Source organism: Aythya ferina, assembly GCF_964211825.1.
Source record: "Aythya ferina genome assembly, chromosome: 12".
Taxonomy (NCBI): domain Eukaryota; kingdom Metazoa; phylum Chordata; class Aves; order Anseriformes; family Anatidae; genus Aythya; species Aythya ferina.
In genome coordinates this window covers 4,887,561-4,915,147 of record NC_140308.1, presented here as the reverse complement: position 1 = coordinate 4,915,147, position 27,587 = coordinate 4,887,561, and the positions used below count along the sequence as shown (strand labels likewise).

Below are 27,587 nucleotides of genomic sequence, written 5' to 3'. Positions count from 1 at the left end.
TCCTTAAAGAAAAGTTTATGCAGGATTTATGTCTGGGATGAAGTCATTTGTAAGAGCTGCAGTTGAACGGGATCGGTCGTCTTCCCTGTTTGAATGGACACTTCAAGGTACAGAGGAGGCTTCTCTTGGGAACAGATCCTGTGAGAGTTCTTCACGTCCTCTTTGAAGTTAATGGAGGGTATTAAGGGCAGTCAGCACCTTCTTGAGAGAGACATTTAAATTGCTTTGATTCACTTAATTTTATATTTGCATTTACTAGTCCTGGATTTCTCCCCTCTCCAGTCTTTCAGAGCATGTTTTTGATAACTCTGCCTCCCGAGTATACTAGATTTTGTGCTGGCTGTTTTCATATTTTTCCCTGAGTGTTGTAATGCTGATTACTGAAGGATCCTGGGCCTTCGGCTTCCTGTGAGAACAAGATAATTACTCTCCAGTAGGCAACGCGTGACGTACAGTATCAGCATTAAGCCACTGGGATTCCAGTCACTAGTGTAGAACAATATTGTGGGTAAATGAATAAGCAGAAGTTTATCATACTTCCTGCATAACAAGGGTTTCGTTAAGGAGACACTGAAATTCGTTTTCAGCGAGGCCTCGTGGAAAATAAACCTTCCTGTAGTTCCTAGGCTTGCTGAATATTCTGGCTGAAAAGGCGACCGGCTCTTTGAAGCATGGAGGCCGCATGACAGGGCCCCGTTGCGTTTAGGCCGATGCTGCTGATGGCCTTATGGCCACGTACGAAGTGTGTAGCATAAAGGTAGGACTTCCAGATGCACCACCCACTTAACTTATGGAAGAAAGCTGTACCAAGAGAAAGCAGAGACCTTCCAAATGCCATTTGCTTATTTCACACTCGCCCCCAGGAATCCTGTGTTGTGATGTTCGGAGGTGGCCCTGTTTGCCCCGAAGTAGACGTGGTTCCTCCCTTGCTTTCTTTATTTCAAGACTGGCAGCTAAAAATAACTTATGTACTGGGCACAGTGGGAGTAAGTTTGAGAAGTTTCAGTTAGATGCAAACCAGTAATGGTAAGAAAATTATTCACAAGCGTAACGAGCCCCATTCTCTCTCAAGATGTGGCCAACGTGAGGGCTTATCCACATGGTGGGATTAATCAGCGCTTGTAGAGAAAAATAGTTACTCTGCCACAGCAAGACTGATCAGTTGGCTTACACGACAGCACAGCAAAATAAGTGACTTCTCTTAAATGCTGCAGCTACTTCAACTACGTGAAGACTTGCATAATGTGCAGTGTATTTATGCATTCTCAATAGGTACACACATGGATCTGTGTATTTGCTCATGTTTAGGACATAATTTTATGTTTGCTCGTGTATATGCATTATTTCAGCTTATCTCCACTTCAGATATAATTGTACTTCTGTAATGCCTGCAAGTTACGGGGTTGCTAATGACGAGTTTCGTGTTTAACTTGGTTTCCTTGCTACTATCAATTTACCTTGTACATGTAATTGCAATGCGCAGTTACTTATTTATGTTTTAATTGTAACTTTCGCTTGAAACTGGCCATCAGCAGTCTCTGCAGGAGAGTGGTACTTGTGTATGGGCTGTGATGAGTAGGTCTGGTTGCTCTGCTTCTGCTTACGAGTTTAAGAGATGAGGGCAGCCAGAGAGAAGAAGGAGAATGTGGAATAAAACCACCTAAGTACAATATACTTCTTTCTGTCTGTAGGATTGAGATGCTTCTTTTCACATTGATTTCAAGTGTATGACCAGGCACCTTCGTAGCTCAGCTCAACTTGAAATTAGGTTCCATTGATTTTGGATCCAAAACCAATTCAGTTTGGCGTTTTGGTATTTCATGCACCTGAGTCTGGCCTGGGTTTGTTTTTATGTGGGTGTTCTTAATACACGAACAAGTTGGATGACAGTGGCTGGACTGATCTCTCTGCTGAATTGTCAGTGTGGGTATTTTGTTTTACAATTAGATTATTGCAGATATTTTCAGCATCAGGAGTAATTCTGATAGTGCTGTTCTTTGAAATTGTGAAACTTCTGGTGACTAAGTAAACATTTTTTTCCTCTCTCTTTTGTTTTTCTGCAGCCAACTGGGTACATGGAAAACTCCATTTCCTACAGTGCTATTGAAGATGTTCAACTGCTGTCCTGGGAGAACGCCCCTAAGTACTGTTTACAGCTCACAATCCCGGGGGGTACTGTCTTACTGCAGGTACGGTAAACACAGGACTACAAATCTAATTTTCTAACTATGAATCTCCTTGAATTTTTATTTGCCATTCAGGATATCTAGTCCTAATTGACTGGACTCAGAAAAGGCAGAGAACTTAGTGCTGTCAAGTTATCTACCTGCCTGCAAATTTGCTCAGAGTGATACCTCTAAAACTGTCCAGGTAGCTTGACAGTCAGAACAAGAATTGTAGGGCACAATGATTTAATCTTCTTGATGGTTTTATGCATCAAAATAGTGCTCTGTGGAAAGGTGCATTAATTTGGGCCTGGAACAAGTCTATTTATACATTTATTCCTGCATGAAACAAGTCAAAAAGATCATCCTCCAATTTGTATAGGAAAGCCATAGCCGGCACTGGAACTAACAGGTATCTTTTAAAAAAGATATCTGGCCTTCACTGAAAGGTTTCAACTGAGGGTGTGCATTTGTATGGGTATCTACATCTGGTAGTTCTCTAAGTGCTGTTTTCCAACAGAAGACACTGCGTTTACGCTATTCCAGATTTCTTTATCCACTTGTGAGGCTTTGTAGGACTTCGCAGGTCATTAGTGACAGAAGTGCACTCCACAGCCCCAACCTCTGAAGCTAGTTTGGAGTAGGAAAAGAAAAATAACTGAAAACCCAGCTGATTGCCCCCAGACAGATTATAAGCATTCATAAGTTGAAAAAAACTAAATTGACTCCAGCTCAGCTCATACAGTGGTTCTCAGCATTACTACAAAGACAAACTGATCGCTGTTATCCGTTGGGAATTTGTTTTTTGTCAGTTGAATACAGTTATGGTTGTGTATATGCACTTTGTATAGCCAGGATTGTGAATAGGCTGTGTGAGCGATTCCTGCAGAAAATGTGAAGGAAAGATCAGTTTAAACTGTGGATAACTCATGAAAAGTTGCATAGGATATTTTTCATGGAAAGCTCTGGACAACTCCAAAAGATTGATCATAATGGATCTTGCATGTTTGGGTGTGCACACTTTCACTGTATTGGTTTTGCAGGAAATGTAGTTCAATGGGTTAAAAAATGGGACTGTAGTGAATGACACGTGATAGCATAGTCAATGACTGTGATGACCAAGTCTGCTGGATGGTTTGTCTGGGAGAACCATGGTACAGAGTCCAGCATTTCATTATTTCTCGTCGGTGAATGGGTGGCTGGAGGCCCCGTAGAGCCACAGAGCACATGGCACCATCTGTATGCAGGGAGGGCTTCAACAAAGCTCTTCTGAACTGGCTGGATCTGCAGTTAATGAGGAAATAATCCGAGTGGCATCATTTAGCAGCCTGGGGCTAGGTGCTGAGCTGACCTGTGTTCTGCATAGCACAGATGTCTGTAGGAGCATGAAACAAAGTTGACTCTGAGTTGGGAAAGCAATACGAGTAAGACTGGGTTGTGCTATTATTACTCCAGCTCTCCTTTGCCTTCATTTCAGACAGGCTGATGGGCCCATTTGTGTGCAGTGCTGTTTACCAGTGGCTCAGAGAGCACAGAACCTGACTTCAGCCCTTCACGTGGTTCCTGTGCTTGGGGTTTGGAACAGCTTTGGAATGTCATAAAAATATCATGAGGTTTTGATGATTTTCAACATAGCAAATACACCGTCACTCAGGAATGGGTAGAAGTGTACTTGGAAATATTCATGGCCACATCCTTTGTGGAGTATATTTCTGGAGCTCCTTTTCATTTACCTCCCTGATGTAATCTGGCGTTTTGCAGCCCTGCAAATGGAGGCTGCAGCCATTCTCCCACTGCAGCTCAAGTAAGTTTGGGATGACCTGAGCACATGTAACCTCATGGGCATGGGCTCTGCTGCTGCATAGGTGGCATTTGTGCATCTTTTCACGTATCCTTGGAGCACAGACATGTGGCCTGTTGCACACAATGCATGTGTACATGTCTCTGCTTGGCGCCTAGCACATCTCTGTGGCTCAAAATGTCTTACTGATTTTAGGCGTTTCCAGGGAGTGTAGGGAGTCTGAATGTCAGACAGGCTGCTGCAAGTCCACCAGAGTCCTGGTTCTGTGGTTTGAAAAGCCTCTCCAGTGCGTGACACCGAGGAAGGCAGGCAGACAAACCACGGTTTCCCAACAGCTAGATTAGGGTCTTCATTACTGATGAAATCTTCCTTGCCTAATCCATTAATTGAATTAATTAGAGAGAAACTCATTTGTCAAGGTGGATGATTGTGATTTTTTCTTGAGATAATTTTGACTCTGCTTTTCCACAAATTCGCTTAGCGGTGCTAGCGATTGTGTTTCTGTCTGTTTTAACAGCTAGCATAGTTGCATCTGACTTTCAAAATTCGGTTTTTAAGTCTTATGCCATAGCTTCTGGTGGCTGCCTTTACTGGCCTCCTTCATAGGAAAGAAGATAACGGGAACCCACAGCTCCCTGCTGAGTTTAAAGGGAATTTGGGTAGGGCATGCAGAACTGAATCTGGAGCAGCCTGCCACGTGTTTCTTTAAAACAAACAAACAGACAAAACCCACAAATAATTGCATTTGTAAGAAATTAGCATCTTATTGTGGATGTTTTGGTATTTTCTTCAAAAAGTTTGGTCTTTGTGTAACCTCCTAGGAACCGATAAATGGAATGAGCTGTTCTTCTGTTTACCGTTGACTGTCTGCACAGACTGGATCGCATTACAGTATAACTCTATGGGTATTTCAACATAATTGAAAATACAAACATTGAAAATGTCTTTAGTATGATTTAGTCCCTAGTAGTGTCTGGATTCATCAAATGTGGCCAGATCAGAGGAAGTATAAAAATAGATTCCCCATATATGGCTGAAAAGCGTACTCACAAATCCAAAACTTTACCGAAAGTTATGTTAAGTATACTTAAGAAATCAAGATGCAAGAAATGGATTTATGTAGTAACTGAGTTCAGCAGAAATTCTCTGTTATATGTGGCAAATAGTCTTAAGTATCCAAAAGATTTATTCACCGAGGTGCTGGGAAACGGAGATGCTGAGAAATTAGCCCTTGCATGCTTTAGTTATTTTCAGATTTCCAAGAGACTTCAATAAATTTATGAGAAATTGGGTCTTCAAATCTACTATAAAATCATTCTGCCCTGCTAGTCTAAGCAGCAGCACTCTCTGGTGTAATGTCAGACCCTGCTATCAGGAAGCGTGTGATAGTGGAACAAGTAAAACTAGTCCAAAACACGTTCCCAATAATGTTTCTTCTGAAGTGCACTTGTGGTGAAATCTGTTTGTGGTTTTGTTCTCCTCCCCCATTCCTGAAGAGTCGATCTAAATGAGTTTTAAATACAAGAAAAGGTTTAAATGAACTCTTTTGACTCCCTCCCCCCCCCCCCCCCCCCCCGATTTATATTTCTGATTATTTTCCATTTTATATGTTTTGTATGTGCTATTTTTCTGAATTCTTTAAAACCATGGGATACTATTGACACGGTTTGACATAAAATGAAGCATTGTAGTAGTTAATGAATTACAGGCTTTCCAGATTTTTCATTTTGCAGAGAAGTTTAAAATTTCATCTTCTATTTCACTGATTTGAAGCAGAAGAAAACTTTGGACAACGGGAATTTCCCTCAGAATGGAAATTCGCTCCCAATGGTCCCGTAAGAGGATATCTGTCAGCGTGTCGTGTTAGGACATCCTCCGTGTGTTTGTCTGTGCCATGCATGATAAATGCCATGAGAGAGTTCAAGTCCATGTTCGAGCTCTCATCCCCCCGTCTGCTGTCACCAGGGTCTATTTCTGGCTTGTTACTGCACAGCGATGAGTCAGAAGGAAGAGTGCCATTACCTTTCCTTACATCATCCTAATGTCCTCCCATAGCAGCACTGACCCATCCCAGCCTATTTTAACACATGAGAACTGACAAACAGTGCCGGAGGTGATGCAGCTCCTCTTAGGAAATCCGATCATGATAACAGGATGCATCTACCTGGGTTTCAGAGGAGGATTATTTGGTTCTCAGGCAGCAAAGGGCTTCATCTGGGCTGGGATCGTGTCGAGAAGCCATCTTTGTGTGCGATGCAGCGTGATGTTCTCCTGCCAGCTGATTCAGTCCCTGATCCCTTCCGACGTGAAGCACTCAGCTCTTGTGGATTTTTTCTTCATCCTTTCCTGCAGTTAGGCTAGCAGGTGCAAGAGGGGATGTTGCTGGATCTGTTTCACTGGACACAAGCTCTGTAGGCCAGGGAAATATAAACTGAATTTAGCCTTTGAAGAAGTGCGAGCTCCTCAGTATCAATAATAGACCAGCCTCTTCGTGCTGTTGTCTTCCTGCTTTGTGTTAGTAAAGCACGATGTGCGTTTAGGGTGCTGTGTGCATGTTGTTGAAGGGGATTCTGCTACTCATGGTAAAATAGCTGGAATAACCTATTGAAGGTAATTGGGAAAAATCGGAGTGTAATTTTGCAAGCAGCAAATGTGGGAAGGGGTCCCCGTAATGGGTATCAGCTGGAGGAAAGCAAAACAAAATCCCATTCTGCTGACCAGAGAGCAAGCAAGGGAAAGAGAGAGAAACACAGAGTAAACCCTGGAAGAGTTAAAAGCAGAATTTGGATCTTTAAATCCACTTATTGCAACATCTTTTCAGATGGCAGAATCCCATGTGTGAAAGATGCTGGTGTAAGGAGAAATCTGGGAATTTTTTTCCACGTGGACAAGCCTGTTCTTGTGCTCTTCTGAGTGACGTACATGGCAGTAACGAGGGATGCTGAGCTGCTAGCTTACTGTTAGGGAAACTTGGTGGCCTGCCGCGTGTGGTGTGATGGGAATGACAAGTTTTCTGTAGTTGCTGGTTGCTGTAGGCATGTTGGTATCAGTGGAGCTGTGAGTATTTATATTAGCTGCGATAATGGCATGCAACAAGTGTTGGATTTCCTATTTTTGCTAGAAAAAAACACACTAGGTTTTAGAAATTCACTGTTTTTAATGATAAACTGTCTTTCTACTCTTGGCTAAGAAATGAAGTAGTTTGGGTGCAGAAAAAAATAATTCCCTTGCTGTGCGTTTGCACATTACATTGCACTGACGTTGACCGAAGCTGTGTATATGCAGGCATTTAATCTCTTGTACAATTATCCTCCTGTGAGCAGTCCTTTTGAAACTGTTGAAATGAATCCTGTGAGTAAAGTTGGTACTGTAGATGATCCTGGTTGGCTTTTCCCTTCTGAGTGCATATTTGCATGCCCAAATTGGAATATAACATCCCTCAGAACACAGTACCAGGGTCAAAGCATCTTTAAAAGCAAAAACAAAGCCAAACCCCGAACCACACAGAAGTACCACTTAGAGCAGGCATTCTTCAAGCAGGTTTTCTTCCTGCTCCTTGGAATAATAAAGAAATAAGCTGCAAGTAGTTGTAATCTTCCTGCATCTTCTGCAGATGTTAGTGCCATGCATTCCTGTTTTCTAAAGTGCTTTTCTCCTGTCTGGTCTGAAAACAATGGGAGGCCCTGATTGTGCAAAAAGCCCCAAACCTTGTGCCATCCCTGCTAAAGCCCTTCTGTCTGGGAACAAAATCTGTAGCCTCGCTGGGGTGAACACACCGAACCCCCAGGGGACCCAAAGTGATGGTTTTGCAGATAGATTGGGGTGAAATACATTGGACATCTCCTGGCTGCATCATTGACTGCTGGGGGCAGCAGCAGGCGGAGCACTGGCAGGGTTTTGGAGCTGTTGGAGGTAGTGGTGGAGAACCTGATGTGCTCTGCGGGCAAGGCTGAGAGTAAGAAAAACATCATTAAATGGGAAAAACCCATTGAAGGTCTTTTGTGTCTCATTCTCTCCTTTTTGTTGTACTGGCTAAGCCCTCAGCTGCAGTACGCAGAAGCAGGTGGTGTTGTGGAGGTGCTGGGCTCCAGGAGCACACATCAGACCAGACCATAAATGTGTGGGCAGCTCCTGTGGGTGAATCGCAGTTCCCTCCACAGCCTTACACTTCAGTGCTCATTGCCCCAAACCCCAGAAATGTGCAGTGCCCTGAGTACATCGGTGTGACGGTGGGCAGCTGGGCACCCTAGCGAGCCTGGTGGTCATCTGTCACCCCAGCTGCAAAACTCCGCCTTCCTCCCATAAGAAAGAAATGTTTCTGAGGGCTGCCCTTCTCCGTGCAAGCCTGGACGAGAGGGAGGAACACGGGATGATGCTTGGCCTCTGCCAAGGGCCGGTGCTTCCTGCGGACGGCTGTGGTTTTGCAGCTCGCCAGGGTTAGCGGGCGGAAGGGTGCGCTGGCACGATTAGCCTCTGCTGCCGGCCAGGGGGAGAGCTGCTGGCAGGCAGCTCCCCTGAGATAACCGTGCCCTGGTTACGTGAATCCAGCCTATCTGTGCTGAACACTGTGTGGGGAGCTGCTGAAATGACCACGGGCTTTCTACGTTCTTCTTACCGTTGGCTCCTGATCGCTACTAGAAGCGCGGGGATTCCCTAAAGGTTTGTTTTTCCCAGTTTTGTGTTCACTTGGTCTTCGTTGTCTTTGTTTTCCTTGGAAGTGATCTTGAAAGAAAGCTCAAATTCAGTTTTAGAGCAATTCAAGCTCACAACCTAGATCCAGGTGCAAGCTTTCTTGATTCCTTCTCCCTTCCAGTAGCCAATGTGTAGCCTGTGCATAGACAACGCTTGGTCCTCTGCTTGGAGCAGCCTCACTTTGCTAACTTTATTCTTAAATGCTTTTTGTAGACCACTGCTTTCAAGTGAAACAAGTCTTTGCTGGTTTGTTTTTGCCTTTTATATCATTCTTTCTTTGTTTTCTCCTCCAGTATTTGCAGTCACCTGATGTCTCTACCTCTGCCTGACGCTGTTGTCCTCATTAATAGTTTCTGTCATCCAATTTATGTAAGGCTCCAGTTGGTTGCAAGATCTATCTACACGTAGTATTTTCTATATATTTGTAGTGTTCTTACAGCCTGTAGTTGCTGACATCACAAAAATAGGACAGTTACTAATGGTTCTCAGCAGTTCCCATGTAGTGCTGTAGTGCTTGCTCTTTTTTAGCTTCATGTGGATGTTGGCTCAAGCCACGTTATGATCGGACCAGAGATTAAGTCAGGTTGGTGTTTTGCCTGTTTGAGAGAAGTACTTCATATCCTTAGAATATTTTGGGTTTTATCAACTTAAATATCAGTGTCTTAGTAAGTAAGCATAGCTCCTGTAAGCTCAATCTGCTTATGATTTTTTTTTCTAAGAAAGTAATGGATGTGTAACTTGTTAATGGCGCTGTTGCATAATATATGGGCTCAAGCCTACAAATATTTTCAGCCCTTCTTTAAAGGCAAGTGGCTGGATGTTCAGGCTTGTGGGCTTAGGACCTCACTTCGGTTACTGTGATTAAAAATATCTACATATATTCTTCTGACAAAGTTGTTAATGGACTTGAAGTTCCTGATAGAGTGCTCCAAATATCAGCTGCTGCAGTTTTTGAGTTTTACTGGCACTGACAATTGTTCTTATTGACAGTCTTGTCCTTCAGCAGCAGCCACTTCTGCTTCTGGTCTTTTCCCTGTGTGCTGGCAGAGGTTTTTCCCATGAGTAACAAGATCTGAAACTCCAGCTAGAGTCATCGTGAGCACTCACTTCTACAGGGATATTTATCCAAAAAACACTGTGAGAGTTTTTGTTCCTCTCCATGAAATGTTTTTGAGAGAGAGAGGAAGAGAGGGGAAGGGAGGGGAAGCAGGAAGAGAGAGAGATGGAGAAAGTGCCTAAGCATATTTACTTTCTGCCTTTTTAATTATGGCAAAAATGTTCTTCATGTCCTATTGTGTCAACTTCTTTTTGACCTTCTTATTATAATAAAATACAGTATAAACAATATTAAATGAAATTCAGTTCTTTAGCATACGTGGGTAAAAGGTCTGCCTTACATATTTTAACATACATGTGTATATAAAACACTGGGTAAATAGCAGAAAGAAAATTGTTAAATATTGGCAAACCAAATATCCCAAGGAACCCCTCTCTAAGTGTTTAATGTTTTCAAAATTTTCCATTGCATAAAAAAAGGAAGGAAATTATGTTTTTTGTTTCAGTTTGTAGCAAATTCATGTTCTGATAAGTCAGCATACTTTTTGAGATGGAAAGTTTGTTTTTGATAAGCGTTGTGGTCAGTCAAGACTTTGTGATAGATTTATTCAGCTTTATTGCCTAGAGATCTGCTACAGGAGCAATTGAATCTCATCTCTGTATAAAACCAAATATCATGTAATGCATATGCAAAAGAGCATTTACTCCATTTAGTTCAGAGAAATCAGTCCAAATTTGTTCCTCTGTGAGATCAGTATCTGACCTTGAGATTAAACGCAGTTTTGGTAAGCATGCAATATTTGTACTTCGAGTATTCTTGACGTTATCAGTGAACTTTGCCAGGAAGTGAAATTCATTCTGCAGTGCATATTTGTCTAAAAAGGTGTTGGAGAGTAAAAATTCTTGAAGGGATGCTTTAATTTGCAGGAAATGAGTGTTTTTTTTTTCTCTAGTGAAGAAACCTCACCGTTTTTTAATGTGGCTAGATGGGCTATCCTATAATTTTCACTGATTGTGTAAAACATTTTGCATCGTGAGTAAAACTGGCAGGGACGAGATAGAGCTGGAAAAGCCAAAGGGCATCTCTACCCACTCAAATATTTCAAACTTATGTCACCTTGTTAAGGCATGCATATTTACGTCACTGTGGATGCTTTTATATTTTTTGATACCGAGCCTTTTGACCTTTGGGAGCGCTGAACTATTCCTTCATTGGCTACGAACCTGGCTCCACACTGAGAATTTCTGGCAGCTCTGCTTAATACGGACAAAAAGGGGAGATCCCTGGGAGCAGTTATTGCAACATTTATGCAGTTGCTGCAGTCCGTGCATGTGTGTGCACGTCTGTGTTGTGCTTTTCCCTCTGTTTTAATATCGCTGACAGAGCCGCGGCGTTATTTGGATCGCCTTGTGGCCAGCTGAGGAACAGGACAAGAGGGGAGGCTGGCACATGGAAAAAAAAACACCCCTGAGTGAAATGTCAGTCCATCTTCTTGCCCTGCTCGCTGTGATTAATGGGAAAAGCAAATGCCCTACAGCCATCAGAGATCTGATTGAAATCAGTGAGGATTTTTCACAGTCTTTGGGCTGGACACCATTTCCTAGGAGGTTCATGTTTTGTAGGGTTTTGGTTCAGTGTTTTGCATCTGCAGCAAGGTCTCTGTGCCATTGCTTTCCATGAAAATAAAGTGGTTGTAATGTCAAACTGTAGCTCTGAGTGAGGAGTTGCCCTCACTCTGGTGAGGCTGGGGTTGAAGTTAGCCAAGGTCATAAAGTTCGAAGAATACAGTGAGCGCAGCCTTGGTGCTTTTATGGCACACATGGGTGACTTGCTTAGTTTTGGCTCAGTGATCTGAAACGCTGATAGAAACTAATGATTCTATTTGCAACTTTTTTTATTACAGGCTGCAAACAGTTACCTGAGGGATCAGTGGTTCCATTCTTTGCAGTGGAAGGTAAGTCCTGCACCTTTCAGTCTTCCTTCCATGTCTCTAAGACTGCTTTTTTACGTTCCCTGTTCCTCTATTGTGAGAGCCATGAATGGCATTTCACTTCCACAAACCCTAAATGAGAATGTCTCTGCAGCTCCAACATGTTCATATAGTGAATGAAGTGGACTGGACTCATTCACTTGTTACGTAGCCTATTGTTATTAACATCTGATGGTTTCAAAAAAGGAGATAGCACGTAAATTCACATGGAAGCAGTGTAGAGATGGGATGGTTTTGGTTCTGTACTGTGAAGTTAATACATTATGGAATGACTGCAGCCCATCTTGGGATACTTGGGTTGCTTTTTGATTTCTTTTTTTTTTATTATTTTTTTGCAAAACTATGGAGAAAGAGTGTCTTTCAGAGTCGCTTATTGTAAGTATCATCAGTCTGCATCCATGCTTTAAATGATTTGGATTTAAAGGCAGTTTCCAGTTCAAAGATCTCAAGCCCTTTCTCTCATTCAGTGGGAACAATGGACCGCTTGCTCTGGGCAGGGGAAGCGGATCACAGTGACAACATTGTGTCTCCAAAGCAGAACATTCCTCATCACACACTGTAGCTGCTGACCTTTGGATGGAATCCGTATGGATCCAATATGCAGTTTGGAAATAAGTTGGGGCCAGATGCTGAGTGCAGTTGTCCTCTGCCTGGCAGTGTGAAACAAAACGGTGGCTTTGCAGCTCCGGATTTCTCTGCGGCAGGGTTTCAGTAAAGCCAGCCAGGTTGGCTGCGTAGCTTATCAAGATTTCAGCCTGCTGACAGCAACCACATGTGAAAATATAAGGAAGTCCCTCCCACCAAACTGGTTTGGCTGTAGGTGTTTCTGATAGCACTGCTGTTGGAAAATAGTCGTGTGACAAAACTGCAGGGTTTGTGGGCTTTGTATAGCCACCAGCGGCTGGCAGCATGGTGTGCCGAGTGGGTCCAGGTTCTTATCAGTAGGAGCCAAGTGTCGACATCTCCTTTTCCAGACCACTGGCATATTCTCCAGCCTGTTCTCCCGGCTGCCCAAATCAGCGTGGGACAGCGGTGCTGATAGCAGAAGGCTGGGCCCTGGTGTGGCACTTTATTTTGGCCTCTTGACAGTCTCATTAACACAATGCCTAGCTGGCCTTGATTTCTTCACAACTCCTGAGGATAACAAAGAGGCATTGAAGCTTAAAGCATGCAGAGACACTATCTCTGTCTGGCTGTTAATTCCCTCCTGTGCTGGCAGGCGAGGACGATCAGAGAAAGGCAGAACCTAGTCCCCGGGCAGGATGTTTGAGGCACCGCCGTGCCGGTGGCATGTGCCCACTTCCCTCCTGCAGCGAGGCCAAGATCGGGGCTGGAAACACAGCTCTGAAAAATGTGAAGAGCGTATAAAGATGCAACCTGGTCCCACCCCATCAATTTAACGATGATGAAAAAGCCTGGACAGAATGACCTGGCTTGCTCACATGCCTTTCGGTCATGGAGAGGGAGCTTTGCTCTGTGGGAGTTGTTTTTAAAGGAGTATTTCTTAAACTTTCCAACGCTTCTGACCAAGCCTCTCATTTTGGGAAACTCTGAGTAATTTAGCTTGTTGCAAAGTAGATTTTATTTTTGCTTCCTTGCTTCCCTCCCCACCCCCATTAAGTTGACTTTTGAAAAACAAGTGAAACATTATCTTGATTCGAAAGACCTTCCCTTTACCAAGAATAGCAAGTAGCTTTTTCCCATAAGAACAGCGGCAGGGTTTAGTCACTGCCCAGGTACTTTACACTAACAAATTCCTCTTTGCTAACACAGAGGTAGTTTTGATGGCTTTTATTGCTTAGCAGAGAGGAAGAACACCTGGCAACTTTCTGCTCTTTGCTTTGGAGGATATTTGGCAGGTTTAAGTGAAACCATGCCAGATCTAAGAGGCAGGACAAGCAGTGCATCTCTAGAGACCGGAGGAGCACGGTGTACCCTGCTGAAGCTTTTACCACTTCCCTAGCACTGCAGCCTGTGACTTTAAGAGCCAGGTGCCGATGTTCATCTCGCTCCAAAATTTGCATGGTTTGATGATTAAGCAGTTAGTGAGGGAACCCACAAAACCCCACGAAGTCTATTCTTCTGGACTGGGTCATTTACACAAAGCACCAGCTGGCAGCGCGATCGCCGCAGCTGTATTATAATTGGGTGGTTGTGCTGATGAATGATATATTTGTCCAGTGGTCTTGCAAATAATAGGGCAAAACATTTCTGCGGGGATGCAGAGCACAGATGCAAAGTGGTGCAGATAGCTGAAGTAGTTACTCGGGGGAGAACAGCTACGCCACAGAGGTGAGCTTGCTGTTGTTTGTGTGCTGGGGTGGAAGCATCTGAGGGTCCAGCTGAACCCAGAGGTTCAGGCATACCCTCTTGGTCTTAAAACAGGAATACATGCAGTAGAGTTGTGGGAGCAGATCTGGGCTCTGTTTATACCTTTCTGCCTCCTTTTCCTGTGCTTCAAGCTGTTGGACTGGGTTGTGGCCTGCCTGTTGTCTCAGCTACCAGGAAAACAGCTGGCTCTAGTGAATTGTTGTACTGTTAAACATCTGGGGAAGCTCCTTAGGTTCGGGCACTTACCGGGGATCCTTTGGCCTTGTACGAAGGTGCTGAGGTCTGTGAGAGCTTTTATGTGGCGTAGTTTTAAGGATTAACACACTGTGGGAATTCCATTTGCCAGCCAGCACCCTGGAAATAATTTTTGTTCCAAGAGACAAACATTGAAATAAAAATCAAAAATAATTTCTTTCTGCAGCTCAGAGAATAATAAAAGAGATGCTGCAGATAAACAGAACTGAGAGAAAACCCAACATGTAATTATCCATGTTTTAGATCCAGTTCCAAGAGGTTTTATGTGTCATCCAGCTAACTAGCTGTCAAGATGCTTACACAGCTTTTTAGGTGTGACTTTCTCCTTGAATGCTGTGCTTATTGAAGGCAGTCTGGATGTCAGGGCAGTCTGTTCCTTATGTGCTCATTTTCTCTTGGGGTTTTCCATTTGAAACCCTCCCACTAAGGGCTATGCGTAATTTCTTGTTTAATCTGGCTATCAGCAACTCCTAAAAGATTATTGGCCACCTCAGCCTATTTTTAGAGATCCCGATTTCCTTTGGGTTATAGCTAAGCCAAACTGTTGTTGTCCAGAGAATAAACAGAACATGTAAACGACCGTCCAAATCCTCATACATAAACAAATCATTAATCCGTCGGGTAGGAAGCATTCCTTTCAACCAGGGAGGTTGGTTTGGAACCATGATACATAATCTTTGGTACTTGGAAGCTGATAAGTCATAGCAGTGTATCAATAAAGATAACAACACTTTCTGGGGATACACAAAAGATGATAACACGTGCAGTTCATTGCCCGTTGTGGATCTAGGCTAGATGGGGTGATAACCAGCCATTTGTGTAGGGGATGACTACAGCCAAGCTTGGCTTTGATGGGTGCTGGACCTTGTAATTTTGGGACACATACAAATACCCATCCATGTACCCCTGACAGTATCTGTCTGCTTCGTTGCCCATTTATATGTCAATGTTTTTTGGGTAAGGCCTGTTCCTGTGTGCTTGTATGACATGTGGCACACAGAAGTACCATCCCCTTTAGACAACATTGAGCCCTACTACAGTGCGGTCATGGAAAGACCTCTTGACTAGGTTAGTACCACCCTGCTAGGGAATTCAACCTCCTTGAGGTCTTCCCAGGAGGTGTTGAGGTCTTCTCCTGTGAAGGGCCCTACAAGTACAGATTTGCATTTGCCTGGGGGAAACACAAACCTTTTGCCTGTAACCTAAAGGTTACACGGGGCCTTTTTAGCATGCTTGATAGTAAACCCTGAACACCGCCTGCGTTAGGAGATGCATTGCTTGTGTTTTCTGGTTAGCTGAATGATGCAGCAATGAAACATGGCAGCTGAAGGCTTTGGGGGAATGTCCTGAATCGACCCAGTGCAGAGAGAATAGACCTAGGGCTGCAGTAAAGCGTGAAGTATGACTCAGGCTGGGAGCTTTGTGTGCCTATGACCTGGATCTTCTCGAAAGGCTTGCCTATATCTTGTCTTTCCTACTGATGCTATTAACCACTTCTCGGTTGTCCTCTCATGAGTAATGCTGCTTGATCAGGGATTTTACCCATCTGCTAGCAGGGACAGGGAAAACGTGTTAATTGTAGAGTAGATCAGCTTGGAAAGGACCACTGAACATCATCTGGTCCTCTCACCACCCACATCCCCTTCCTTCCCACTCATTGCAGGGCGTACTTTGGAGTTGAATGAGGTTGCTCAGAGCGTGGACAGCCCAGCTGAGAGGCCCTAGACTGACCACAGAGCTCACGTGTGGTCTCCCAAGTGCTGAGCGGAGGGGAACAGCCACCTCCCTCCACCGCCTGCTTGTGCCCTCGCTTGTACAGCCCCGTGTGCGTACGCATTCGCCACCAACAAACACATTACCCTTGTTTTAAATTCATTTTCTACACAGACTCCGTGTTTTGATTCCCATGAATTGGGAACTGGAACAATGCTGTCATTTGGGATTTGCAAACATTTTGCAGTGAATGCTAAAACAAGAATTGTTGGCCCTCGCTCAATAACTTTAATTTTGAATTAATATTTCTCTGGTTCCCTGAGGGATTGCTTGATCTGTGTCTTCGGGAAATAGATACTTCAATGCACAAGCGGCCCTGTTAATTGCAAAGGGATTGCTTGTCATATAAAGTCACACTTGACCTGAATAATTAGACCCTTTCTGGTTTTTACCATGTCCAGGTTATGAATTCCCTGTCCATTAACAGAGAGTATTTTTTTTACAGTAGGTGATTTGCCCAGCTATGTGTGAGTGTCTGTATCTAACAGGGAAAGTTCAGAGGGGGGTATTCTGTGCTTTAAAAGTACATAAAATTAAGAGAAACTGTTCTCAAAAGTGTGGCAAAGCCCTCCTTGTGTAAAAGCACCTTTACGGTTTTGTCACCATGGTAATGATTAAAAATAGTGCTGATACAGGAGTGGGGCTTATATAGAATCTAAATGATGGCATTAAAATTTAGAGACTTAAATGTCAGTAAATCATGCCTTAAAACTATGAGATCGGGAAAAGGATCACATCAGTTATGGCTGAAAATGCCCACGTCTGTCGTTTGTGTTTAATCACCTGATTTACGATCTGAGAGAAGAAGCTTTGATACCCTGTGACAACTCAGGAACCCTGTGCTGTGCTTCATAGCGAAAATAATGCTCATCGACACACTCAGCAGCTCTTTGGGGTAGTGTCTGCTGGACTTCAGACCCTGTCTTTGGCTTTTAGGGAGCACACACAACTGTAATTGTCTTGGCTATTTCTTTGCTTTCTTTAGCCAAAAACCTCAGGTATTTTAGCAGAACACAGAACTTCACATTTTCTGTTATTTGGAGGTGAAGCAACAAATAATTCATATACAATTAGGCTGATGACTGCTTTTTTTTTTTTCTTTTCTTTTCCCTTTTGTGTCTGTGTATGAGTCAATGATATATTGATGGGAACCTAAGCTGTGGAATTAAGGTTTGCCTTTCAAAGCCTCGGGGCTTTAAAAGCATTGTGGGCTTGACTACTCGTGAGCTTTAAAGGAGCGAGCTTCTGGCTCTGACAAACAAAAGGCAGGCCACAAGTGCTTGGCTGTTGCCTTTACACTTCGGTGGAAAGGTGAGGTGAGGTGTAGCTGTGATGTGATGCCTGCATGGGGCTCTCCGGTGCCATCCCCTCACCCTTTGGGGAGTGGTTGGTCTGTGGTCTGAAAAACCCCACTGCCAGTCAGGAGCTACCCATGGGAATCTCATCATACACGCAGCCCTTTAGTTAAATCACGTTGATTTTTTGCTGTTAACTCTTCTCCCCCACTACTTTTGGCTTAGGACATTTCCATGAGCACATGAAGTCTGTTGGCTCCCTCGTTTTCCCATGCACATTTGATCAGCCTCAGGCCATGTGTTACCAGGCGTCACTTGAAAAACTCTTGGCCTTGCCTCTTGTTTCTGGGACCGCGGTCTGCTGGAGGTAACCCTGCTGTCAGCAGCAGAAGGGCACGGCTCTCGCTTGGGGAAGGGAAAACAGAGATGAAGAACAGACACGATGCTGACAGAATTGGATGTAGACATTTCTTCTCGTTATAAATCATTAGCGGTGTTTTAAGCAGGTAGAGCAGTTTATTGTTTTGAGCATTTTGAACACGGCACGGCACTTCATCTGGCCGAAAGAGGCTCTTGGCACCATGCTGAGATGCTAGCCTGGATCCGAGCTGCTGCTCTGCCCTCGCCCAGCCCTACGCACCCACTTGTGTACCCCCAGCTGCCTCCTGCACTGCCAAAAGAGGCTTTTTTAGGGAGGCAGGACTTCGGCCAATTAATCGGCCAGTGGTGAAATCTGAGTAGAAACTAGATATTTTCTTGCCTTAGCTAAGTCAGGACCAGCTCTAAATTTTCCCTGCTAGACTTGGATGCTATCCTATTCAAACTAATATTAGGCCTGAAGATAGAGGGGTGTCAAAAACAGCTGAATAAACAGGTCAGGTTGTTATTGTGTGCATAGGTCTCGGCTCTGAGGAGGAGTAACTACAATTGCTGGAGTATGTTGCTACTCAGGAATGCTGCACTACTGGCCAAGAGGAATCCTCATTTTTCGTCCTGACAAATTGCTCTTCAGCATTATTCCAGGGCTGACCATATGACTAATTTTTTGCAATTCGAGACTTCCGGGTCACGGTGACCACTGATTTCACCAAATTACAACTCCTCTGTAGCTGCCCTAATGTAGGGCTGCACCAAAATGAATCTCTCGGTAAGGTTCGTAGCTGCAGAGGCAAGGTAAAAATCTGGTGTTCCGGAGATCTCGTATGAGCACAGCGCTCGTAGTCTTTCCCAGGAGTGTAATTATCCTTCTTGCACGACGCATTGGGTGTGAAAGCCTAACTTGGGGAGTTGGCACGTACTAAGTGCCTTGTTAAGCTGCTGCTCTGGGACCCAGTTCTGCATTATTGATGTTATGAGGACTCTTGCCAATTACTTCATGGGTGTCTGGAGAAGACTTACAGGAGCCTGAAGGAGCAAAGGAGATGGAGGTGTTGTTTTAGATTTCTCTTTCCTGCCTTGTATGGCTTTTTTTCTTACTTGTTTATTTATTCCAGTATAATTACTGTGCGTCCAGAGCATCAGAGTATGCGTAATACGTTCTCTTAGAGGGTTATAAAATTGCTGCTAATATCCACAAAACCTCTGAACGTTGCGAGTGTCACAGCCTGTATCATCTGCTACAAGTCAAATGCCCAGTGTGTCTGTCACACTGCCGTATTTTTCCCTCACCCTAGAAATAGTGATTGTTTCAAAATTAGAAAAAAACAGCAGAAAACAATGCTAGTAAAAGTACTCCTTTCGTTCCCCTGTCTTCATTCAGAAACCTTTGCCTCACCGCTCTCTGCTGTAGGATTTGAGATGGGAATACTCCATCAGGCAAGATGCACCGAGGGCAGCGGGGTGGTTGTCAGTGCCTTGTGTGTGTCAGCCCGTCCCTGAAGCACGGCGGTGCTGGTGGCACCCCAGCAATGCGGGATGCTCTGCGAGGATGTCAGCGTGGGGTCAGAGAGCTGAACGCTGCGGGTCTTGGTTGGATTTGCACATCGTGCAGCGTTTGTATAGTGGGAAAGAAGAGCAAATAGCAGGGATTTGGTGGTGTTTCAGTAGGCTAAAAAGCTGCAGTGGCTTTGGCGTTGTGTGCTGATTTGGTGCAGTGAGATGGGACGTAAAGATGTGGAACAGAGCGATGGCACTGTCTGAGGTGCGGATGCTGCTCTGAAATCTGGCATCTCCCTGTGAGAAACTGGGAAATTCAGAGCTCCAAAGCCCTGCGATCTGCAGGCAGAAACACCCTGCTTTCCCAAAGTCCCTTTTAAGATGCTTGCAAGCCTCACATCAGTACCCAGTGCCTGTGCTCTCCCCAAGGCTCTGCAGCAGCTCTCTGACACAAACGCTCCTTGAGCCCTGCACATCTCTCTTGCTGACGACATTGATGATGCAGGTGCACATGAGAGAGAAGTCAATCTCAAAGCCATTTATGGCTCTGAAGTGCTGGAAACTCAGCAAAATAATGCATTTGCCAAGGAGGAGAGAGTGAAGCAGGTGGGTAAACGTCCATTTAGAAGGTTTTGCTGACTGGCGAGCGGGGAGGAGGGCAGAAGGCGAGGGTGCCCACTGCTAGCAGCAGAGTACTAAGGAAAAGGGATGACGTGGCTTTTTAATCTGGTTTGCATATCTGGTAAGAAATAATTGCTCTGTACGCCACTCGGTGCTACCTAAGCTGACTGGCATTTCCCAGAAAACAGAATTGGACTAGATTCTCTTTCAGAGGTTATCTTTTATTAACAGCTCCTACCATTAGCCAGCTGCTTAATCCTAATTCGGGGTGGTTTCTCAGGTGGCAAGTCCTTCCCATCAGAGTCCCTCCGTGCCTAAAAGGACTGGCGGACATTCCGCAGCCTTGCAGATGAGGCAGTGTCCCCTTTTACTGCCGATGAACAGCTCTCATGCCCGAGTGGGATCAGAAGGGTGCACTGTCGGCAGGATGGCTTTCTGCACAGCAGGTACGCTGCCTGGCCGTTCTCCACGGTGGCCTTGTGCACGGCTTTTTCTCTGGCAGACCTGGTCAAAGTGCAGTGACGATAAGATTGTGCATGTTCTTTTTTTTCCTTTTTTTTTTTTCTTTTCTTTTTTTTTTTTCCCCTACTCACTATCTCATCTCTGCGGTGGCAAAGTCATTTATTCCTGCTGCAGCCTGAGAGCCAGTGGATGTCAGGACCGGGCTCCACAGCCACAGCCGTCATATGTGGGGTATAAAGCGCACAGATATGTAGGTACGGGAAACCCGGAGCACTTCGGCTTGGTGTCAGGTGCATCCTGTAACGCAGTCACTAATGCTAGGTCTGTACGAAGCCAGGACTGCACCTACGTAGCAGTTCATGTCACGGTGCTTTGTGGCTTCTGCTTTCTCTGATTCAATGCTGAACTCCACAGTCATACAGTTCCTGCTAGAGTTTAATGCTGTTTTTTCCCCGTGCACTGCAATGCAGTTAGTCCATTAAGGGTTTTGGAGAGTGTGGAATTGAACGGTGCACACATATTCCTGCTTTTCATCCAGCAATATTTATTTATTTATTTATATAATGGAACGTGATTTTGCTGACTCCAGCTCATGCATGTCAGGCTTGCGCCCCTTTGGAAACCGCGGGTTGTGCCAGCAGCGCCCAGAGGTGCCGATGCCCAGGCAGTGTCCACGCTAAGCAGTTGCTGCGCTGGCAAAAAGGGCCAAAAGTGCTGCAGCAGGCAGCGGCGAGGCCCTACAGGAGGAGGAGGAGAGAGTTGTGCCTGAGCATGTCTGAAACCTTCTCTGACGGTGACTCAGAGGCTGTCAGAGCTCTGTAAATGAAGCAGGGTGTCTGGCTCCTGCCCTGATTCTGCAACTCCAGCAACCTCTCAGTGGAGGTTTTCTCACTCATTCTGCAGAATGGTTTAAAACAGCCCCGGAGGGGTTTGTAACCCCACCAGCATGCACCCAGGGCAGAGCTTTCCAGTTTCTGTGGTCATCAGCTGCAACGAAGACTTTCCCCCTGCCCAACAACAGGAGAAAAAGGTGTTGTGCGACTTAAGCTTAAAACCAAAAGAAACACCATCCCAAACCCCACATGGTCAACGTATCTTAAAACGTTTCTTCTTCTGGGGAGACGTTGCATGGGATTTGCAACCCAAGACCGCAGCTGTGTCTCTACCAGTGTTTTTCACGAGCAAGGTGTGGCTTGTGCTTCTGCTCGAAGTGTATCTGCAGTCATAGTGAAATTCCGCATAGCCAAAGCAACATTAAAAACAAACCCCAGCTTGGCTCTGATATGGAAAATACGGAACAGCAGTTGCTGTGTGCAGGATGAGAGCTGATGTTTTGCCAACCTGAAGTGTAAAGCTGATGCTGGAACCGGGGCCTGAAGAATGGGAGCGTTTGCCAAAAGGAAATGGAAGCAGGGATGGAGGGTTTCGGGGAATGCATCGGAGTCAGCCCTGCCAAAAAACGTCTCCCCTGTGGACAGGTCTGATTACGAGAGTAACCGCATTAGCCCATGCTCTGTGCAGCTGGGGCCGCAGTTGGCCTTTTGCGTTTTCTAGCTGGCAAACGGCATCTTGAATGCACAGCTAGGGGAGATCTGGGTTTGGATCCGCCAGCTGCGCTCCTGAATCTTGGTGACCAAAGGGCAGGGACTAGAGAAAAAAGCAAGAGACGGGCAAAAGCAAAGCCTGGTCTCTCTGCTTGGCAGCGGGTCCACCAGAGAACCCCTTCCTTCCCCACTTAGGGGGCTAGAAGGAAGCCACAATTTTTGAGTTGCCTTCAATTTTTGGAAGTAGATACACTGTGTTTGCATGCAGGTTTGTCTTCAGCAGAGTCTATAAATTTACAACCTGCTTGCCAGGTGTTTTTATTTTATTTTATTTTATTTTATTTTATTTTATTTTATTTTATTTTATTTTATTTTATTTTATTTTATTTTATTTTATTTTATTTTATTTTATTTTATTTTATTTTATTTTATTTTATTTTATTTTATTTTATTTTTTCTTCTCCCTTGCATAGAATATCCTCTCCTTCTCCTCCTTTCCACCCACCTTTGTTGAAGGGTGTCATTGCAGTGGTCTAGAACACACCATAGAGCACAAGCCCAGGAGTACGGCCAGCCAGGGGACAGATTTGAGCAAAGAAGGTGAATGTATATGTAATATAGCATTATATTATAGCATTTGGGAGCAAGTTCTCTAGTGCATTACTGTCTCAGGTGCCTGGTGTTGTGCAGGTGGGTGAGTGAGGGGCTGCCCTGCAAACCCCCAGGTCTCCCAGCCTCATTGCGCCTCTCTGGGCCCAAGCAGAAACTCAACCTGTGCTGCGTCCTTTTCAACTTTTGTTTATTTCAGCATTCTTTCAGTCCTCCAGTGGTGTTTTCCCAGTGGTATCTGAGCAAAGGACAAGCTTCGTGCTGGTGGGAAGTGCCTGTTCAGTGGTTCTAGCCTGTGTATTAGTAACAGCTCAGCCCACGTCACTGCTCCTGAACCCACTGAACTCCGGCAGCTTCGACACGGCGCCGGTTTGGGTGGCCGGGTTAACCGATACCTGGAGCGAGGTGCTAGACACCAATGCAAAATAAAGAGGTTAATGAATGTAGGCTTTAAAAAAGGCTTGCGGGGAGATGATGGGAAACACAGCGATGGGATCTCAGTGTTCGGCCTGCTTGCCCTGTGTACGTTGGTGGTGCTGTTAGTTAAATGTGCCCTCAGCTAGCAATTGAGCTGAGGCCTGAGAGTCAGGAGGCTCAGTCCTGCTCTGGTCCTGAGCTGCCATGTACCGCAAGGAAATCATCTCGGCTTTCTTGCTCTGCTTCTCCTTCCTGCCTGTAGTCATCAAGACCATGAGCTGCTCGGGGCAGAGTCTGTCACTTGGTGTGGTCAGGGCCAAGATTCATGGGTGCTGATCTCAGTGCCATAAATATTGGTGATTTCTTTGGAATTTTTTAATATGGATTGACAGGAAATGAAGTGTTATGTAGACCTCCACTGAGGGAGGATCAGGGATTTGCCTAGCAAAACCTTCTGAAGGTCAGGAGGAGTTGGCTGCAGCATGAGCACGTCCCCACTTTGCCAGCATTTATATGCACCGGTCCTGGCCCCAGCCCTTTGCCTGGAATGGCACTTCTTGTAGACTTAGTCAAGTTGCCTTTTATCTTCGTACTGGTAAACACTGAAAGGCTTTCCATGGATCCACCTGGTGATGCCAGCCTATCCCTGGCTAACAGGGAAGCATCTGTTAGCAGCAAGTTATTCTCACCCATTTTTCAGAATACCTTGAGCACTGCCTGTGTTAGAACAGGGACCTAGCTGAGTCCTGGGGATGCCATCTTTGTTGTCACGAAGGCAATGATTTAATAGACAAGATGCCAGCAGGTGGTGCTCAAGAATACATGGTACAGCTCCTGACTTGTGTAGGACATGCCAGACGTGCACGGGACATTGCAAGCAACTTTCCTGTTTCTTGGTACATAGCATTTTAACAAAAAGTTTTGCAGTGGTGGAGAAAACAGTTCCAGTGGCTGCTCGGTGTTTTTTTTTTTCCCCCGCTGTCTACTTATGTCTAGCAAGAGCTACCTCCATTTTACTGAAGCTCCATCAAAACCAAACTGTAGCACCAGCTTGGCTCAGGCATCCCCTCGCGGAGCTGGGGAGGACCGCTGGGCGGGAGGGCAACCTTGCCCTTCTGCTGGAGCTGCCCTCAGTGCTTGGCGAGGAATAAACAGCTGCTGGCACGTGCAGCCCTCCAAGTCATGCATGTTCCTGCACTAGCTCAAGCTTGACCACAAAAGAAGCAATGTTGGGATGAAAAGGACCAAAGAGCAGAGAACCAGAATTTAACTGGCTGCTCTGGGTTCGGGCTGGCAATTTATTTTAGTGTAACGATGGCAGTTGTAGCTGAGGGGAAGGCTGGTTCTCAAGAATACAGAATGTTTGCTGGCCACTGGTGGCAAAGCAGAGTGAAATTTGGTCAGGGAGAAGGCCAACTTCAACTCACTGTTTTTGGATCAAGTACTCAGGCTGCTCAAAGATGTTCTTTGAGCAAGGTCTTGTTAAGGTCCAGAAAGGCGCAGTCGTGCCGTGCCTTCCATTTTGGTGCATTAGAGACCACTTTTTTAGATGTCAGCTCTATCAGTATTTCCATTCTTGTCCAGAGAGGTGCTGAATGAGCAAGAGCTACCAGATGAAGCCATTATGGGGTAGGGTAATGTACAGAGATGTCATTTAAAAAAAGCTGAAAGTTTCCTCTACCGTAGACCTGTCTGAACTTTCTGTTCACAGCAATGTTCATGAGCTTCTGAGCACTGATGGCAAAAGCCACTGCCTACAGATTCTTGTCACATGCTTGCTTAATAACACTGCAAAAGTAATTTTTCTCATTTTATCTTCAATTCCTCCTCCTCTGAAAGAGGACTAAGACTTAGATCTTTGGGTTTCTGCAAGACTTAATTAATGAGAGTGTCTTGAGAACGAAGGATGCCCTGTCAGTCTCGCTTATTCCCCTTGCTGCTTCTTGGTACTTACTAACCTTACCGGTTTTGTTTTAAGAGTCAGCACAGCGAGATTTTTGGGATGACGTTAGCTGCGTGGTTCTGGCTGGTCAGTAACTAGAAGGGTCAAACTCCACGCTGGCACGTGGTGTTGTCACTCGCAGGAATGGTCTCGGGAGCCACTGCTGTTAGCGAAATCTGCATGAGGCTGGATTCCCAGCCCAGCATTTTTCTTGTGCAGAACTGAAGGCATCTTTTACAGCCATGTTCGGGGGAACAAGGTCCTTGCACATGTCCACGTGCTGATCCTCCAGCATGGGTCATTACCCGGCAGCTTTGTTTTAGGCTCCCGAGGGATCGTTTCTGCTTGCTCCGGAGCCGGCGCAGGTAGAATGGAGCAGATGGCTCGGTGCTGGCCAAGTGCTTGCTGATACAAAGCAAATTGCTTCTGTATCCGACTGATAGGGTTCAGGCTTTAATTGAGGCTTTCAGCAAGGCACTCAACGGTGAAAAACGTTCTGCCGAGAAAAACAGCACAGTAACCATGGGCAAAGGTTCAGGACAGCAGAGTTCAGCCCTCCCGGGGACGGCGTCCCGACTTATTTATTTATTTCCAGCTGCTTTCCCACCATCACTCGAAACTCGGGCAACTTCCCTGGAAGGCTGCAGCTTGGTGCACCAGCACAGCACACCCCGTTGTGCTGAAAGGTGGAAGCAGGGACTGCTAAGTCTGCTTTTTTTTTTTTTGGCAGCGACAGGCACAGTGCGTGCGAAGGTGGCTTCCCTGGGTGCTGCCTTTGAGCCGCTGACTGCTGCTCTGAGCTTTTGGAGGTCTCCCTGGCGCAGCACAGCTCCTTCTGGCTTCCCTCTTATGTGCGTCAGCATCAACGGAGCTTTAATTTTTCATGGTGATCTCTAAAAGGGAAAGGAGGCCTCCCTCGCTCCTCCCACCCCCAAGCAAGGGGGGATTTGGCGGCGGAGGGAAGAGATTTGTGCTCAGGTCCTGCTGTGGGGCCGGCAGCTTGCTTTCAGCAGCTGTCCTCTTGGCTGCAGGAGCTGCTGTCCCCAGCCACGCTGTCACACCCGGGAGCGGGGCAGCCCACAGCAGGCGATGCACAGTAACCACTGCCCCCCTGCCCCACTTATCTAGCTTTGAATTCTGCTTCGAGCTTGATTTCTTCCTAGTACAGGACCAAGGAGGACATTTCTGCATGGAAAACAGATCTGTGGAGCTGGCTTTGTGTAGTGGCCTCAGTCAGAGAGGAGCTGCTTCAGGTGACAAAGCGGGCTGCTTGGCTTTGCACCATGGACTTTGCTTCATGCTGGAGTGGGTCTAAGAAAAAGACCCTAAAAAGAGGCATGGCATGAACAAACAAAAATTAAACTCTCTATGATTCAAGCTCCTCTGTGATTCAAGGCTCCAAGAAATCTGTGATGGTAATGGAAGTAGTGCTGGTAGCTTAAAACCGCCTATGTGCTTGCCCTGCCCCAAGGAGCTTCAATGGACAAAGGTTTCTGCTCTGTTCTGAAATCCAAAACACATCTGGTAGTGTCTGCAGCCTGTGCTGCTGTTCCTCTACCTTGTCAGTGGCTTAAAATGCAGTGAAAGTGTGAACTACTGCCAGTGTGCTTTTGTACTTTCTTGGATTTAATTTAAAAGATAATTGCATTGTTTTATCAGCCTTTACACGTCAGCCCAGTGCTACCCTCTTCTCCCCTCCCCAGCAGCACAGAAAAACCCAGAGCATCTAGAATATGTGTTTTTATGAACTGTTCACAATATTTCAGACAGGGTACGGAGGTGACTGTGTTTTTTGTTGAGCATGAGATCTGCTGGGGAAGCAGTGAGCCAGCCTGCCTGGTGGCAGCTGCCCTGCACGAGTGAAAGGGGAAGTGCGTGGAGCAGCAAAGCTCCAAAACAGAATTAAACAAAGCGAAAAAACCCACACCAAAACAAAGCAGACCAACCCTTTGCAAAGTCCCCTGCCTTTATTGCACTGATGGCATTCAGCTCAGATGGCGCAGCTGAATCTGCAAGCTGTGTGAAATGGGCAGTTTCTGGGATTTCTCAAGAAAGGCAAATCCATATTTAGTGCCCAGCTGGTGTCGTTCAATAAACCCGAGATGTACCCAGACTTCCCGTTCATCGCGGGGTGAGTTGGGCAGGCAGAGATGAGTGAAGGGACCCATCGGCTAGCCAAAACCCTGCAGCTCCCTCCCGGCATGGTGCCTGGAGGACGGGGCTTTGGCAAGCTGCTCTGGGCATTTTGTGTTGGTGCTGTAACTCCCCTCATCGGTTCCTTGGACTTCTAGAGTTTCAACAGGCCACCTCTGGGAATTCGGGGGGGGTGGCTTTCCTCTAGGGACTGCTATTTATACTGGCGAGCAGCCTGTGCCAGCCGTTTGGCGACGTGGCTGCCGAGGAGGTAAGAGGTGCCTTCTGCTCCCCAGCTGCTGCGGGCAGCGCCGGTGGGGGAAGCAGCAGGGGTGAGGGTGGTGGTGTTGGGCAGCAAGCAGTGCTCATCCGAGCACTGAAACACTACTACAAGGGAGATTTAGAGACTCGGCAGGCGTGTTTCTGTCGCAGCTGGGGAGTCACGACACAACTTCTTAGCATCCTTCAAGAACAGGGGGGGAAAAGCCCAAACCGCCTGTGGAGCAGTTCGATTTTTTTTTTTTTTACTCTTAATTGTAATTCATTCTGAATGTGAATTCACCAATCGGCATTGTGGAGTGAAACATCTGTGGAATGATGTTTTGATCCCTCCGACCCCTCTGAC

The 27,587-nt window shown here is 45.7% G+C and overlaps 1 protein-coding gene across 2 annotated transcripts in view; it reads left to right on the top strand.

The window, feature by feature from the left end:
- The window catches only part of CMIP (c-Maf inducing protein), a 126,713-nt gene that overhangs the window by 66,814 nt on the left and 32,312 nt on the right, over positions 1–27,587 (top strand). For both annotated transcript variants that reach the window (XM_084533898.1, XM_084533899.1), the window contains exons 2-3: positions 2,064–2,189; positions 11,619–11,669. In XM_084533898.1, the coding sequence (XP_084390024.1) occupies positions 2,064–2,189; positions 11,619–11,669 (177 nt within the window). The remainder of the gene's footprint in view (positions 1–2,063; positions 2,190–11,618; positions 11,670–27,587) is intronic.